General features: G+C 40.1%; 2 protein-coding genes across 3 annotated transcripts in view; one reads left to right on the top strand and one right to left on the bottom strand.

Moving 5' to 3' along the window:
• Positions 1–18,531, top strand: part of CDH23 (cadherin related 23) — a 1,769,196-nt gene that overhangs the window by 1,497,161 nt on the left and 253,504 nt on the right. The gene's annotated exons all lie outside the window — the stretch shown is intronic.
• Positions 999–18,531, bottom strand: part of VSIR (V-set immunoregulatory receptor) — a 91,582-nt gene continuing 74,049 nt past the window's right edge. The window contains exons 4-7 of the mRNA XM_077454572.1: positions 13,531–13,638; positions 8,089–8,116; positions 6,142–6,323; positions 999–3,312 (exon numbers count right to left, since the gene is read on the bottom strand). Of these exons, the coding sequence (XP_077310698.1) occupies positions 3,281–3,312; positions 6,142–6,323; positions 8,089–8,116; positions 13,531–13,638 (350 nt within the window). The 3' untranslated portion in view covers positions 999–3,280. The remainder of the gene's footprint in view (positions 3,313–6,141; positions 6,324–8,088; positions 8,117–13,530; positions 13,639–18,531) is intronic.

Genomic DNA, 18,531 nt, shown 5'->3' with positions numbered 1-18,531 from the left:
ACACTTTGTATCATCTAGATTGCATTACTGCAAATCTACGAGGGTCTCCCTGAGAAAGAACTACATTGTTTGCAGCTGATGCAGAATGCAGCAGCCAGGCTACTCACCCACCAATCCTGTCACTGACACATCACCCAATTATTTGCTCCCTTTATAAGTAGGTAGGCCAATCTTAAAAAATACCTTCCACTTATTTGGAAAGGATTATTTAAAATTGGCCTATCTACTTATAAAGTCCTAGCATCACTGACTACACTTGTGGTTACACATATTTCCTCTACTTTACAGTGAAAGGAAATGGCTTGTCCTCAAATCACCTTCAAATCTTTTGGACCTTGTACATTCTATCATGCAACAACCTCAATATGGAACTCACTGCCTTTATTGTCCAGGAAATACCCTCTGGGTGTTTTTTAAAAGCAGAAACCAGACATGTCTATTCACCCAAAGCTTATAGCAACACCTAACAATTCCTTCTCTTCAAAGAACACCAACTTGATAGGTGCTTTAAGTCCCAATGCATAAAAGTGCTATACAATTTTTCTTATTATTAGATCTGCTTTCGCTTTTCAAATTGAACAGCCTCTAGTCTTTTAGTGGACACCATTACGTGTATAATGGGTTAATAATGTTGTAACTGACAGGAAGAAAGAGATGAAAGAATCACTTCTTCTTTACCCACTTCATCTTCTGCATGTACAAGTGCAAAGGGAAGCTCCAAATGTTGTAATCCATTGAGATTGCATAGAAATGACAAGAAATTATTGCTTTCAAAAAGAAATGTACTTTGCATCTATCTGAGTGGGCACTATCAATAGAAACCACTGAATGCTGTAATCAATACATTTCAAAGTAGATTTACATGTTTATTTTAAATGTTCCATGCTGTATGGAATTTGGCATGCTTTAGCATATCTCTAAGTGGTCCCACATTGGTAATCCTCCTTTTTCCCCAAAAAAGGAATATATGGGCTAGTACAAATGCACACGGTCGTCTATTATGTATTTATATTATTCATTTATTATTGCTGAAAATAAGGCTAGCATTTTGGCCACATAATGTAAAAGGAAAATCTTTGATGCAGGTAAAGAGGGGGAGGGAAAAGGGGGATAGCAAACTCTAAGGTTGACAGAAGCAACGAATATATAGTTGGAGAACATAGAGAAACAGCTTTGAGTGCAGTATTCTAAGGAGAATATGGAAAGTCCTGTTCAACTCCTTTCAGTTAAAAAAAAAACAGAAAATAAAAATAAAAAACTTTCCAACTAAGGTTCCTATCATACAGAGGGTGAGGTTAGGGTTTGGACTGATTAGGAGCAGATATAATTATAAATAGATAATCCATAGCATTTAGTAGATGGGTTTATTTAGGGTTATCTTATAGAAAGAAAATTCTTAATGTCACGCTACACAACACAACTTTTAAGGGACTTTTTTTTATACTTTTAATAATGCTCATGTACATCGTGTACATTATAGGTTGAACATATTTCAAAATAAAAATGATAAAGTACACCTTTTGAGTGGCAAGCTCTAGATTTGTTTTGGCACTTTTGGTTCTTCCAATAAATATGCTACCATCTTTACAATATGATGGACTAGAGAGTATTCAAGGCACCTGTGATAAAATGTATGACAGCTTTTTTATTCAAATTAGTAGTTTTAGTTTAATTACTTTTCCTGGTGAAAATGGTTCTGTATAAATAATGTAGATGATCACATCTAGGCACAGAGATGTCCAATTTATGGGACAAATTCAGGTGCAAAATTATTGAAACGGTAATCGAAAAAAAGCAAACAGCACTGGCACATCCAGACCTACAGGATGCCTATGTCATATCCTGTGTATAGGCAAGTCAAGCCTTTAGCTCTGTGTATGCCCCTTAACCTTAAAGTATTACAAACCCAGGACCCGGTGTTTACTATATCTGGTCTCCCACAGTACACAGAACATGGAAATGCAACGGTTTTAGTAAATATACACTGCTAAATACCTTTTCTCATCTGCAATTAGAACAGTCTTGTGACTTCTATCAGTGTTTAGTTAAAGCTTGTAAGAGGAGTTCTCATTCTCCCCTGACTGTCCTATGAGGCTGCATGACCCCTGACCCTCTGTTTGGACTTGTTGATTGGCCCTGTGCTGATCACATGCACTCTCCCAAGAAGAAAAAAAAAACTCTCTAGCAATACACACTAAACTGGGCACGTGGAGCTTGCCCCCAAGGCTCTGTTCTATCAGGAGATTGATTGGGGACAGTTGAAGAAGGGGGGATCAGAGAAGACAGTATCAGACAGACAGTCTTTTTACACAATGCAGTGGATTAACCCCTTAGTTTCCACAGTGAGTATACCAAGCATAATTTACTGCATATACAGACTTATTTTACTGTTGTGGGTTTAGTAACACTTTAATTCAGCCTGAACTTCAGGCAAACCGATATATACACAGATGAAACAAGAATAGTTTTACCTAACTAAAGTTTTCTATTTCTCTCCTTCTAGCACAGTTCTGTTTAGCAGGTGAGGGAATCTGATATCTGCTGGTTTTTCACTATACCTTACCCTCCCTCCACTCTGTAACTGGTCAATGAAAGGAGAAGAAGCATGTTGATGAGCTCATCACTCTGCTGTCTCCTACTATCAGCTTGCTTTTTGTTCTGCAGTACACAGACTTGCTCTTGTGCTGCTTCCTCACCCCCCTACCAGATTTGTGCTGTACAGGCTGTACAATAGAATGTAAGAAATGGATACCCAAGTCAAACTCGGGTACCCATGTTGCTTGCATTTAAAAACACATTAAATGACATGCTAATGATTTCAGAGCTGCATTTTTGTGCATCTTTTATAGCTGCCTGCAGTTCAGCTTTAAAGAACAGAAATGGGAGATTTTCTCAAGCAGACTAAATGTTGTAGTACTTGATGCTATATACATTCTACAGCCCAGAGACGTACTCTGTACCGTTGTATTCATGCTCTTTAAATGCAAACATAATTGTGAAAAGAGAGCCTGATGTTACATTCGGAGTTACATTAGTTGACACCAGTCAATATATGACATTATTAAACAGTGCATACAGTTTATGACTTCATCCAAGTCTCTATTTGCACAGGAATTGTATTCAGGATTGTCAGTCCAGTTTTGCTAATCCTTTCACAAAGTTTTCTTTTTTCCTGCCTGAATGTTGTTCTGCCACAGACGGCACAGTTTTTAGGCTTTAGATAAATCTTCCAGATATTGCTTTTCTCTTCAAACCTTCAGTCGTGCTCCTAAATCTTCATTTACACGGGATCTGGAGAATCTGGCACTGGCTCTGCACAGATAAAAACAAAGCTTGATTTAGTTCTTTCATGATGGCCGTAAACTAAAGACATTTAAAAACAATGTGGCAACTGTCCTAAAACATGGACCTCTTGAGAACATCATCAAATGTACCTGGCTGAAAAAAAACACAATGGTGACATTTTTAGTTGAATTCACAGCTGCCCTTGGAGGCTTTCTGGAGTCATTCAGAACACTTTCAAGTTTCTTGTCTTTCATGTACTATGTAGGAGTCCATTGTTCATGTAAACTACTTTTTCTGGTATTATCATCAGTCTCGTTAGTAAAAAAAAAAAACTGTTCAGGAGAAATATCAATTCAAAGCCGGTGAATTAAATGATTTTTTTTTTAATTAAAATTCTAAATTTAATTTAATAACCCGTAGCTTGCTTCCTGAAATTATACTTTCAGGCACAACCTGTTCCAATGTGTACAATATAAAGAAGTAAGGACGTAACAAAGGTGAAGGAACGTCATTTATCTGTGGCACTAAAGGAAACATCTATAAAGCATCAGCTTTACCACATCCATACAGCTGCTTCAAATAACATACATATATATATATGTTGCATATTTATAAAGTACAGCGATGTGCTTTACAAATATGCTTAGCGCTCCACTGTCTTTGGGAATTCAAAACACTATTCTTCTGAATGGAGGAATAGCAATAAAAATAAGGCCAGGAGAGAGGCATGATCATCCTCTCCTCCAGTGAAGATATTTGCCAGCACACCATAGAATGACACAAATAGAGTCCAAACGGGTGATTTGTTGCATGATCACATCACAAGGATAGTGCAACATTTCGGAGCTGCGCATGACCCCTTCGTCAGGCATGCCTGACGAAGCGGTGCTGTGCGGCTCTGAAATGTTGCACTATCCTTGTGATGTGATCATGCAACAAATCACCCGTTTGGACGCTATTTGTATCGTTCCATGGTGTGCTGGCAAATATCTTCACTGTGGCTTGAACCAGTATCCAGCTGGTTGTTGCTGCAGCACCCAGATCCGAGAGCACATCCAGGAATCTTTGCGATGGGAATATGAAGGTGATGAACTTAAGTAACCCTTAAGTAACCCTTAAATACTTGAAAAACTTAAAATGGTCAATCCACTCCAAACTAATATTTGAGATTTTGACTATGGATAAATTTGGATTATGGATTTGCCCAGATGATTGTTTTATTTTTATTTTTTTTAAATCATAATGCATGATGGCCAGCAGGTTTAGGAAGCCCATTAAAGTAGCTCATGGATAAGTCTCAATATAAAAGGAGGGGCTCAGAGCAGCCACATGTCAAGGGAGGGAGATGACAAACTGCAAAGGGAGACATTAGAATGAGTTGGGATTTTTTTTTTTTTACATCTGATTGCTAACACTTTGGGTTATTGCTCCCTTTGCTCCTTTCCTATTTTTTATTAATCATGTTTGTTATTTTCAGGAGCTTGAATTTGATTTATTTTTTTTGGTTGAGTTTAGGTAATTGGTCATTGACTTTATCTGCTCCTTACCAAACTGCTTTTTTTCTATTTCTGCTGCAAGTTTTTTCTTTAAAAAGAAAAAGAGTTGGTTTTTGTTTCATGGGTTGTATTTTGGAGTTTCCATTTCTTTGGGAGTACATTGGTTTTGATTTTATATTGCAAGGGCATTTTTTTAGGCTCACATGGCTTAATGTGGATCATTCACTTGTTGCTTACCATCTGTTCTTGGACCTACTCTTTGCTACTGGCATGTTGCTTCAATAATGTGCAGTAAACATTGCTCACCAAAGCACCACAAATTTGCCCCTACTATTGAATAAGTGATTGGCATTCCAGAAACAAAAAAAAAAACACTACAATAACTGGCATGTCTAAAATTAAAGTTTTTATTTTTTTTATTTAACCTTCTAAGATGATGCAGTGTGGTGCTGCAAAGCTAGCCCACAAACTATACCATCGTTGTGCCCCTGGCCAATTTAGCTACACAGAATATGACTTTTAGGTCTCATGCAATCAAGGCTTAAAAAAATCAGTTTTTTTCAATAAAAAAAGTTGTTTAAAAAAATGCTGCTTTTACAGATGTTTGCCTTTTTTTCTGCCTGTAAATGCAACTCCATGCTAGCTTAAGTGTTCGTGCACACGTTTGCGTTTACAAGCATATTAGAAGAGGAGCGTTTAAGTTGGAAAACAAAAACCATCACCAATGTGTTCAGAAGAGGAGCTTTTGAGCAGAAAAATTAGAAAGAAAGCTGACTGTCCAACTGCGCTTATTGTTCTGACAATGGCTTTGTCATTACTTATGACAACAAGACAATAAAATACATTATCATAAATATAATAACATATAATTACGTTTCTGCTACTAAGGATGGGATAGATATTTACAAATCATTAAAGGTGTCCTTTGAAATGTTTTATATATGTTAGTTTACATGAAAATGTAAAACAATTTTACTATGAATGGTAAAATAAAAAATCATCAAAAAACAAGAAACTTAGGAGGAAAGGTAGTTCATTAGGGGCAATAGGGATTAAGTCAAAGGTCAATGATGGGTTGATTGGGAATATGCTCTATTTGAAGGAAAGTTTTGATCTGCAACTTAGTGCCATGACAAAACACATTGTAACAATAGTGTTACATTGTATTTAAGTAGTTTGTTCACACAATGGCCACTGTAAGCACTCCTTCAACACAGACTGGAACCTTGTAAACAATTCTCCATTGAAATGTACAGGTGATAAGTACAATAAAAGCTTAAGAAGTTTTCATAATGTTTGAACACAAGAGTACTTTTATTTGACCAGGTAGTGAAATAAAGTTTTTCTTTGGCAAACTTACCAAGAGATGGGAAGAAGACATCATTTGGTCCAGGGGGAGAGAGGGGAGTGTTGGGTTCAGAAAGCAGATGGCGACCTGAGTCTGACTGCTGGCGGCTAGACATGAAAATAAGCCGGGGCCTCTGTTCAGGGTTTGCAGCAGGGGGATCTTCAAAGACAGGATTTTCAATACCTTGTGCTTCACTGAAAGAATACATAATGAATATTGTTTTCATCTATAGCAATAAGATCAATTTATTTGACCTGAAGTGGTGCACATTCTGCTTAGATGTCAATGTATTTGTATTTATATTTATGTGCGCGCTGTGTCTAAAGGCTTGTATATGAAGCCAACAATGTGGATACAAAAAAGCATTGCAGTTAAGTATTACTGTATGTAATATTGCTCATAAAAACTTTGAAAGACGAATAAAATAACTTTTGTTTTTAAGGCAACACCATTAATATACAGTATGTGTAAACATTTGTGGACACTTGTCCATCACACCTATATGTGCTTGCTGAAATATTCCAAAATCATGGGCATTAATATGTAGTTGACCCCTGACTCCACTCTTCTGGGAAAATGTTCCACACGATTTGGAATGTCTTTGAAAATGTGTGGCAAAGGTGCATTTTGGGATGTCAGGTACTGATGTTGGACTAAAAGGTCTGGTTTTCAATCAGTGTTCCATCTCATCCTAAAGGCGTTCACTAGGATTACTTTAGAGCTGTGTGTCACTAGTTACTAGTCACCAGGTCAAAATAAAGGGAAAAGTCTCACATTTAGCCACCACATTGAAGGGTGGGAACCTGCTAATAATTACATGTCTCTTTTAGGGCTTAAGACCACTTTACCTGAACTGGGCTTTGCATGCTATCATTTTGCTTTTTGCAATGATCTCTTAAAAAATGTCACATAAACATAACATGATAATTGGCTGTTCTGAGCACCTGGCTTGGCCACACCCAAGGCCAACAAGCCGAAAAAAAACCTCTAATCGATATCTCCCCTGTGTCTAGCCAATCTATAGCATATAATATAATGGAATCTATTCCATTTATGTCTATAGGTACCTTTATTTTGCAGCAGTTAAAGGACAGGTGCATACCTGTTCTGATTTTTTCCAAACAGCCTTGCGCATATAACAAGCTTAACAAAAGGAATAGCCATAGAGAATGACAGTCAATTTGCAGAATATTCTCATGGTTGTTCCATATCTCCTACCACTGCATGCTTAGGACTGTGTAGAAAAAGCAGTGCCATAGCAGTATAGGTTGTGCTAGCTCTGGGCATTTTTCTTTTTTTGCCTTTGACAATGTCACGTATAAAGGAACATTTAGGGATGAGCTCAGGACACATGGACACCATCTTGGTTACTGGCTGGTACTAATGATTGTATGGAGCAGGATTCTTTTTTGGTATACAAAATGCTCTTTTATTCATAATATCATGTGGGTGTTTTTAATTCTTTTTAAATAAAGTTGGCTATAGGCATCTTCCTGGTTCAAGTCAAACTTTCTTCTTTCATTTCATAAAATGGCATCTAGAAAATCGGATGACACTTTTTGCTGGATTCTTCTCCTGAAGATTTAAGTGTTTAAACTATAATATTTACCCAACTATTGTATGGATGGTTGGTCTACATATTATTTTCACATTATTTGTATATTGTGATTTTACAATTTATTTATGCATGTTTTTGTTGTAGATTGTAACTCGATTGTGTCACAATTTTTTGCACTGTTTATCTGTCCACATTAGTGCTACACTTTTGTGCACAGAAAAAGCAGCATCATAGCAGTACAAGCTGTGCCACGTCTGACAATTCAAAATATGATTCTTTTAAGGTTTATAAAAACCAAAAAAATGTCTTTTTGTTACTTTTGTGGAATGACTCTTTGAGCAGACAGACTTGGAGAGACTTAGAAAGAAACTTAGAGCATTTACAACACAAAGAATGCATACCTGTCCATTCTCACCAACTCCTGGGCTCCTAAAATAATAAATGAAATTTAAGATGTTGTTTTTCATTTTGCTTGAAAAATTACAAATGATGAAAGTACACCTTTCAACAGCCGAACACCTAGGGCACTGCTATTCTTTACTTGTGTTTATATCTTATTTGCACTCCACGAATTGTACATAAAAATAACAGTTTTAGTATTCATTTCTTTCTACATAGACTTGGATTCTGACTGTAAAATACATGCTTAATTATGGTTTTCACCTGTGTAAGTACATTCCACAGTACTGTTCCTTCTTTGATAGGAGTCAGATTTAATAATGTCCCTTTCTTGGACCCTTTTATTGCCCTGCCCACTATAATAATATATGTTTGTGTATTATAAGCTTTAGTTGTACAGAGCTGTTCAGCCGCAGTTAGATTTTTGTTCAAACATTTGTACAAAATCCATTAGTCAGAACATTCTCTCTCGCAATCATGGAGTCAAGCAATTAAAACTTTTGTCCAGAGCTGCTGTTTGAATGGAATCCCGGACATATTAAACAGGTCTCATTACAATATTCAAAGAGGACAACACTGCGCTATGCCAAACAAACACCAAAAAAGGCTTCAAAACGGCTGCCGACACTTCAAACAAACAAAGTTCAATAAATATAAAATAGCAAATAGTGTGGCGCTGAATAACAAAATCAAACATAAAAAATTATGTGATTGTGAAAAAACAAAATGTGAATATACAAATAATGTGACATAGAAACTGTGAGTACTGAAAAATATAAATAACTAAAAAGTGAGTCCCAAAGAGAAAGTCCACATATATTAAGTGGTGCACCAATGTTGAGGTAGGTATTCATCACAGGGAAATCAAGGAGTCCACAGATCAGGAGAGACCAAGAGTATCGACTTGTCTGAAGTAATTTAAAAATATAGGTAGAATACTCTTACCAAAGAAGATGGACTCATCAGTCTTACGACAGTTGAGTCAACAGCGCTTGGGGTCCAAACATGGAACCAAATGATGAGTTGAGGGTGGTCCAAATGGATGCTGGCGAGGCTTCAGATGTTATAAGACCATGGTGAACGTCTCTCGAAGCGTCTCTCAGAATACCAGGATCGAATGTATCGCATTTCGGGTTCCGACCCCAAATGGGGAAGGGGGTCCACAAAAATAGTAAAAGAAAAAGAAAGCTCCAAATGGTGCAGGTCAGAGAGTAACCATTGGGTTTTATTTAAAAAGTCATAAAAATAAACAGAAATTATGACATGTGATCACAGAAAAAATATTCGAAATAAAAGCAATGTGGGGTGCCAGATGCAAGCCCAACGCGTTTCGACAAAATATGTCTTCAACTGTCGTAAGACTGATGAGTCCATCTTCTTTGGTAAGAGTATTCTACCTATATTTTTAAATTACTTCAGACAAGTCGATACTCTTGGTCTCTCCTGATCTGTGGACTCCTTGATTTCCCTGTGAGGAATACCTACCTCAACATTGGTGCACCATTTAATATATGTGGACTTTCTCTTTGGGACTCACTTTTTAGTTATTTATATTTTTCAGTACTCACAGTTTCTATGTCACATTATTTGTATATTCACATTTCGTTTTTTCACAATCACATCATTTTTTATGTTTGATTTTGTTATATATATATTCAGGTCTCATTACAGCATGTACGGTTTTTCCCGAATAAAAACAACATTCACAGAATTTCATTTGCTTGAGCTCCTTCTAATCATCTTGTCACTACGGTCGAAAACAAATATCAATTTGACCCCACTAACCATTAGAAATGCAAAAGATTAGGAAATGGAAATTTCAAACAAATTCTACTGGTGCACATTAAAGGCAAGTTTTTGTTTTTTTTGGACATAGGGGAGATGGATTAGAACACCTGCCGGTTTTTATTGCCGTTTTGTGCCCCCATTGGGGATATTCACCCTCCTCTATGGGGTTGATTTACTAAAGGCCAAATTACTGTGCAGTCTGCAAGTGCAGGTGCACCAGAGCTTAGTTGATACCCAATCACAATACAAGGAAAATAAAAAACTGAATTTTGCTTGAACATGATTGGATGGTGGAAGTCAGCAGAGCTTCTGCTAATTTACTAAGCTCTGGGGCAACCTTTTTTACCTTTTAGTAAATTAACCCCTATGTTTCATGTTTACTGTTATCATCAAAATTGAAAGTAAAAGAAAATCACAAATTTTGGGTTGTTCCCAGAACAGTAATATACGGAAAGTCTTCAAATGGGGAACTGATGGATTTCCTTAATTTGCAGGGATTTCCTCTCACTTCCTTTTTGGTTATGGGACAGGAAGTAAAGGTAAATGTCCCAATAGGACACAGATAGCAAAACAAAAGGTAATAGGGGTTGTAACCCTCTCTTACGCTATCCAAAATGTAAAAAAAAAACGCCTATAGTTATAATTTAAGATTATATAAAGGATCGTATTCTTTATATTATATAAGGTTAACACTTCCAGTTTTAGTGATAAAGTACTAATGCAAAGATAAACAAGTAGCAAAGCAACAACAGCTGTAACATTCTTGAGTTGCTTTCTTTTTCAGGTCTATCGCACGGTGCACATGGAGGTGACTTCTAAAAGTCAATGTTGCTTGCTTGTGTGTATAAGAAGCTATCGTTACCATAAAGGTGATGGCCATCAGCTCTGTTATCTCACCATGGAAGCATTGTGCTAACAAAGCAGATACAACATCTTAGTCTATAGACCGTTTTCGTAAACGATTAATGCTTTGGCCTGGCATTTACCAAACATGATTGGGTCAATGCCAAACATGATTGGGTCAAAGCACTTACTTATTCTACATACAGTTCATAGACTAAGCTGCTTTATTTGCTTTCCCTAGCAGAATGTGTCTTCTGTGAGACAGTTTTATTGAGTAACCAGAAAACTTTAACTTGCAGGTACTTTAACCACTTAAGGACCGCGCATGGCAATGTACGTCGGCACAATGGCACGACGGGCACAAGCACGTACATGTACATGCTTGCCTTCCAGTGGGTGGGGGGTCCGATCGGACCCCCTCCCGCTGGCTGCAAAGGTCCGTTTCGCTTCAGGAGTGATCCGGGATGAGTTTCTGGCTATCCCCTCTCAAAAACTCCTGGCGAATGAGAAGCTTCCCCCGCCTGTGTAGTGTAAACATAGGCAGGGAGGAAGTGATGTCATTCTCCTCGGGGTGGTCTTTTTGACCAGACTGCGAGGAGAACAGAGAAAGTAAGTGCACCAACACTACACTGACATGTAGGTACACATAGGCACACAAATCACCCCCCGATCGCCCCCCCGCCCCCCTCCCAGTCACAGTGTCACTGATTGCAGTGATCATTTATTTACTGATCACTGCATTTAGAATCAGTTGTGATAGTAAAAACTGTCAGGGCAGTTAGTGTTAGGTCCAGGGTAGCCCCCTACCCCCCAATAAAGGTTTAACCCCCTGATTGCCCCTAGAGTTAACCCTTTCACCCCCTTTTGCCAGTGTCACTAAGCGATCGTTTTTCTGATCGCTGCATTAGTGTCACTGGTGCCGCTAGGTAGCTAGTTATTTTTTATGCTCACCGCCAGGTTTTTATAGCGTTAGGTACCCCCATATACTACATAATAAAGATTTTAACCCCCTGATTGCCCCTAGAGTTAACCCTTTCACCAGTGATCACCGTATAAGTGTTACGGGTGACTCTGGTTAGTTTGCTTTTTATAGCATCAGGGCACCCACCATTTATTACCCAATAAAGGTTTAACCCCCTGATCACCCGGCAGGTGATATCAATTAGGTTTTAGGGTCAGGGTCTGCGTCGCCCCAGGCAGCGCTAGGTTAGTGCCAGTACCGCTAACACCCACGCGCAAAGCATACACCTCCCGTAGTGGTATAGTATCTGAACAGATCAATATCTGATCTGATTAGATCTATACTAGCGTCCCCAGCAGTTTAGGGTTCCAAAAAAATGCATTGTTGGCGGGATCAGCCCAGATACCTGCTAGCACCTGCGTTTTGCCCCTCCGCCCAGCCCACCCAAGTGCAGTATTGATCGATCACTGTCACTTACAAAACATTAAACACATAACTGCAGCGTTCACAGAGTCAGGCCTGATCCCTGCGATCACTAACAGTTTTTTTTGGTAGCATTTTATATTTAAATCCTGAAGGCGGTGCTTGGTTTTCAGGGTCCTGTACGTGGCTAGGCTCCCAAAAAGTCCCCCACATGTGGTATCCCCGTACTCGGGAGAAGCAGCAGAATTTATTTTGGGGTGTAATTTCACTTATGCCCATAGCATGTGTAAGCAATATATCATTTAGTGACAACTTTGTGCAAAAAAAAATAAAAAAAATAAATAATATTCCTGCAACTTGTGGCAAAATATAAAATATTTCATGGACTCAACATGCCTCTCAGTAAATAGCTTGGGGTATCTACTTTCCAAAATGGGGTCATTTGGGGGGGTTTTGTGCTATTTTGGCATTTTATGGCCTTCGAAACTGTGATAGGTAGTGAGGAGTGAAATAAAAAATTTGCACCCTTAGAAATCCTGAAGGCAGTGGTTGGTTTTCGGGGTGCCGTACACAGCTAGACTCCCAAAAAGTCCCACATATGTGGTATCTCCGTACTCAGGAGAAGCAGCAGAATATATTTTGGGGTGCAATTCCACATATAACTATGGCATGTGTGAGCAATATATCATTTAGTGACAACTTTTTGTAAACTTTTTTTTTTGTGACATTATTCAATCACTTGGGACAAAAAAAAAATATTCAATGGGCTCAACATGCCCCTCAGCAATTTCCTTGGGGTGTCTACTTTCCAAAATGGGGTCATTTGGGGGGGGGGGTTGTACTGCCCTGCCATTTTAGCGCCTCAAGAAATGAGATAGGCAGTCATAAATTAAAAGCTGTGTAAATTCCAGAAAATGTACTCTAGTTTGTAGACGCTATAACTTTTGCACAAACCAATAAATATACGCTTATTGACATTTTTTTTTACTAAAGACATGTGGATGAATACATTTTGGCCTAAATGTATGACTAAAATTTAGTTCATTCGATTTTTCTTATAACAAAGAGTAGAAAATATCTTTTTTAAATTTCATTTTTTTTCTTTTATATCGTAAAAAATAAATATCGCAGAGGCAATCAAATACCATCAAAAGAAAGCTCTATTTGTGGGAAGAAAAGGACGCAAATTTCGTTTGGGTACAACATTGCATGACCGCACAATTACCAGTTAAAGCAGTGCAGTGCGAAATTGTAAAAAGACCTCTGGTCCTTAGGCTGACAATTGGTCCGGGCTGAAGTGGTTAAAGATTATAATTTTTTATAGTCAAAAATCAACAAGTACACTAGATTTCAATTTCCTCTATTAAATAGCAGTGTGACTTTTACAGTCTGTATTGAAATTTCAAATCACTCAGAGGGTGATACTTACTTCTGGTAGTCATTGCTTTTCTTTGTTTATAGACTAATATTAGTATGAGAGGCATGCACAGGATTCCAACAATACAAGCCACAATGGCCACTGCAGCTGCTGTTGTACCTATAGGAAGGGAATAAAAAGCATTGAATAAATACAAATAAACAGTTCGAAAAATGCTATGGGGGTACTCGAGCAGAGCTGCTGCTTGGCCCTGCCCCCTCTCTCCTCTTTGGCTCAATGACTTTGATTGACAGCAACAGGAGCCACAGACGCCCGCTGCTGTGTCTCAGCCAATCAGGAGGGAGAGCCTCGGGCAGCCAAGGTTCTCGTGGACATTTCTGGATCGAGATGGGGCTCAGGTAAGTATTAGGGGACTGCTACACACAGAAGGTGTTTTATCTTGATGCACAGAATGCATTAATACAAAAAACTTTCTGCCTTTAGAACCACTCTAAGTGCCATTGCAGCTTGATTAATCAGGCACACCAAGCTATTATTTTATACAACATTTACCTAAGTGACTTTAAAACTATGACATTGGCTTGTAGCGTTGCTTAAAGGGTATCTTCATCCATTTCAGGGACTGAATCCCATCCACTCTCCACTGCACAACTATCGCCTCCCTGTTTACCATCATTTGCCTAGGTGATTGACATCAGCGCCCCCCTGATGTTAATTTTCCAGGAGGCACCCGGAGACCCGCAGGTCATCCCATTCAATTATGGAGAAAGGGGGCACGTCATCAGTAGGCTGCGGCAGAACCCCAAAAAGCCTGTGCAGCCTACTGATGGTGTAATAGATGAACTTGGCACGGGACCCCGCAGCTGCTGCTAAGAGGACAACAATGGATTCTGTGTATCTCAATGTAGTCAATCTCAGCAACAGAAAAGGAGAAGAGCAAAAAGAAAACAGGGAGGGTGAAACTCCTCTTTAAAGGCTGCAATGCATGTACTTGTTAAATAATTTATATTTCTTTTCTTACATCAGGGGACACAGAGCCATAGAAGTTACTATGTGGGTTAATATGGGAACCGACAGGTGATGGACCCTGGCATTCCTCTAAGGCAAGACGTGTACTCCCCTATATAACCCCTCCTATTACTGGGAGTCCTCTGTTTTTTTTGCCAGTGTCTAAGGTGTTGGTCACGAGTAAAGATGTGCTGTGCTGAGCTCCACTGGAAGAAATCGTTGGTGGGGCTAGCCATACTGACCGGATCCATTCTGAAGTCTTTTCATGGGCTAAATGAATGGTACCCGGGCCTCGTGTCCAAAGAAACAAGGTTTTGCTTGCGAACGCTTCTCTTTAGAGAGCTGGGCCCTGGGATTCAGTACTTTTTGGTAGTAAGGCCATAAAGTTTTTACTGGCAGGGTGCTGTCGCAGGTCCAGGATTGTGGGTAACCCGAGGTTCCCCGATTCCTGAAGGTTTCCTAAAAGGTCTCGGGGCCCACTGTGAAGGGTGAAGATTGGGGTTTTATCTCTGATAAAACCCTGCTGCAAGGATAAGGTAAGGGAGATTTTCTCAGGAATTTCTCCTATGTATAATGTTGTCATGCCTGTGTCACCACTGGGGGGCTGTATTGAGCACTCACCATTTTGACGCTGTGCCCCCAAATAGTTTTTTTCCCCTTCGGGGGACAGGATGCCAAAGCAGTTGCCTTTAAAAAAAAAAGGGAGGGGGTCAGACCGCAGACCCCCCCCCCCCCCGCCATGTCTGCAGACTCTGCTTGCGCGGGACAGCACTTTCCTTTGAAAAGCAAAGGGGGACCGTATTCCGCACGGGGGCGTGGCTAACAGCGTCAGACACCGGCCACACGTACAGGAAGTGATTTAAGCACTGTGTGTATAGATGGTGCCTGGCTGTGGAGGGACAGAGCAGAGAGGTTGGCTGGATCAGGTTTGGTGGCACAGGTGTTTCCCTTTGACACATTGTACTGTAAAGAGGCTAGGATTAAAATCAGCTATTGCGCTGTACTATAGCCTAGCAGTTTACATTCTTTTGCTGGTAGTGCCTCTGCTTTGTGCTTTAAAACTGAGTGACAAAGGGGCCAGTAACTCCTCGAAGGGTTCTAAAGGGTCAATAGTTGCACAACAAACTAAAACCATTTCCAAAAGAATGTCATCCTCTTCTGAGAGTGTTGCGGCCGGTCAGATTGAGCCATCAGGGGAAACTGTGGTTGCAGTCGTGCAAGACACTTCAGCCTCTGAGTATGTCACATGAGAGGTTTTGTCTTCTACCATTGCTGGTTTGGAAAAGAAAACTGATGCTATTTTATCCCTCCATAGTGAGGTCAAACGTAGCAGATCCCCATCTAGTGCTCAAGACCCTCTTTTGGAGGTTCAGGACCCTGGGGATCAGGTAGATCTTCCCAAAGATTTGGAAGATACTGTTTTATCCTCTTCGGAGGATCCTAATATAGGTGTATCCTTTTTGCTACCTGCAGCGCAGGCTCTTGATGATCCCACCTCTAAATTTGGATCATTAAAACCTCCTCCATCTGGGGATGCCTTTCCTATTCATGCATGGCTAAGGAAGCTTATGTATGCTGAATGGGATGAACAGGCCCAACATTGCACTGATTTATCAGACGCACTATGTTTCACAGTAGATGCTATGAGAGATTCTATCATTCAAATCTCACGGATTATGCTTGGACTAGTGCACTCTCGAAGAATTCTATGGCTGAAAAGTTGGTCAGCCGAAACACCGTGTAAAAAGCTCTTAGCCAGTTTCCCTTTTCATGGTGAACAGCTATTTGGAGATAATTTGGATAAATACCTACAAAAGATCTCTAATGGCAAAAGCTCTCTTTTACCAGTAAAGAGAAATTCAGACATTTCTCCTTTAAGCGTGCTTCTTCTCCTGTGCCAGGGACATCAGCCTCTAGGCAGTCTCAACGGCCTCAACCATCAAGTTCAAGGGGAAAACCCCAAGGGCAGCACCAAGGTCAGATTCAGGTCTAAACCACAGTCTGGTCACAACTGTAAACTACCTGGAATCTCTAGGCTGGATTCTCAACCTAGAAAAATCTCCCTCAAAACCATCAAGGAGATTACAGTACTTGGATCTGGTCATACATACCATGCAGAAAAAGGTATTTCTACCCCAGACAAGAATCAGTTCCATTGTAGAGCTAATTCAACTCATCAAAACAAAGAAAAAGCCTTCCATTCGGTTGTGCATGAGATTGTTGGGAAAAAATGGTGGTCTCCTTCAAGGCCATCCCTTACGCGCAGTTTCATTCAAGATTGCTACAAAACACAATCCTGTCGGCCTGGAACGAGAAGGTTCAGGCCTTAGATTTTCCAATACGATTGGCTCCTGACGTGCGTCAGAGCCTAAATTGGTGGTTGGTATCCGGCAACCTCCAAAAGGGGAAATCGTTTCTAGCAGTCTCCTGGAAAGTGGTGACAACGGATGCCAGCCTTCTAGGCTGGGGAACAGTCCTGGAAGAGGAATCTGTCCAAGGGAGATGGTCCAAGTTGGAAAGGACCTTGCCTATTAACATTTTTGAGAATCAGGCAGTTTGTCTGGCTCTAAAGTCCTGGACGGTCAGACTGAGGGACTGTTCTGTCAGGATTCAGTCTGACAATGCCACGGCTGTGGCTTACATCATCACCAGGGAAGGCACGAGGAGTCGGGCAGCCCAAAAGAAGTGAATCATGTTCTGACTTGGGCAGAACACAATGTCCCTTGCCTATCGGCAATATTCATTCTGGGAATAGAAAATTGTCAGGCGGACTACTTGAGTCACCAACAATTATTTCCGGGGGAATGGTCTCTTCACTCCAACATCTTCCTAGCAATATGTTGGAGGTGGGGTACTCCGGACGTGGACCTGTTCACCTCCAGATTCAACAACAAGGTCGACAACTTTGTGTCGAGAACAAAGGATGCGCTAGCTTGTGGAACAGACGCATTAGTCTTCCCATGGGATCAGTTTTCTCTGACCTATGCATTTCCTCCAGTTCTGCTACTTCCGCGTCTTCTTCACAGGATCAAGGAGGAACAAAAGAAGGGTGATTCTGGTGGCCCCAGCGTGGCCCAGAAAATCTTGGTTTGCCGAGATCATAAAGATGGCAGTAGGAGTACCTTGGACTTTGCCATTATGGTCAGATCTTCTCATACACGGTTCCGTATTCCATCCTACCTTATAGTTGCTAAATTTAATGGTTTGGCTATTGAGACCCACATTCTAAAGGATCGTGGGTTGTCTTCTTCTGTAGTGTCTGCCTTGATTAATGCCAGGAAGCCGGCTTCCAGAGTCATTTACTATAGAGTCTGGAAGGCATATGTTTCCTGGTGTGGATCCAGGGGTTGGCACCCCAGGAAATATGTCATAGGTAGAATCTTTGATTTCCTACAAATGGGATTAGAAATGAAGCTGGCCTTGAATATTATCAAGGGCCAGATCTCGGCCTTGTCAATATTTTTTCAACGGCCTCTATCTTCTCACTTTTGTCAAGCTTCCGTCCTGACACCCCTACCGGGTTCAGACTGTGTCAGGTACCAAAAGAGTCTGGCGTTAGCCTGAGTGCACTTACGAAATTGGGAGAGTCCTCACCTCCCGAGGAAAGCAGTAGTTCCCCGAAGGTGTGGGCTCCCCAAGGTGAGCAAGCTTTGAAGTTCTGCTTGGAGCTCAAAGGGAGCCAGGAGTGCTCTGCAGGGTTCAAGATAAAGTTAACTAATCCCTGCAGGTGAGACAATTATGTAAACATAAGTCACAGTTGAACCTTTACTGGATTAGGTAAACCTGCCATCTTAAATTTAAAATGTACTTGATTGTAGAAAAGGAGAAAAGAGAAAAGGTGAAGAGAAAAGAGGGTATAGAAGGAGGTTGCCTTATTGCTTTGGATAGGAATATTATTCTATTATGCCCTGACTCCAGGAATGAGATTGATCCCCATGTGCCTAGCCCAGGGTTCCCAAATTGCTTCACATCTTTTAAAAGGTGTGCAAGAGGGATATCATTGGATGTTTCCAGGCCTTTGCTATTACAATTTTAGCTCCCAAA

Source organism: Lithobates pipiens, unplaced genomic scaffold (genome assembly GCF_037356315.1).
Source record: "Lithobates pipiens isolate NorthernLeopardFrog02 unplaced genomic scaffold, aLitPip1_a1.2 Scaffold_25, whole genome shotgun sequence".
Classification (NCBI taxonomy): Eukaryota; Metazoa; Chordata; class Amphibia; order Anura; family Ranidae; genus Lithobates; species Lithobates pipiens.
The sequence above is the reverse complement of the archived record's forward strand: the minus strand, read 5'-3'. Positions and strand labels throughout refer to the sequence as shown.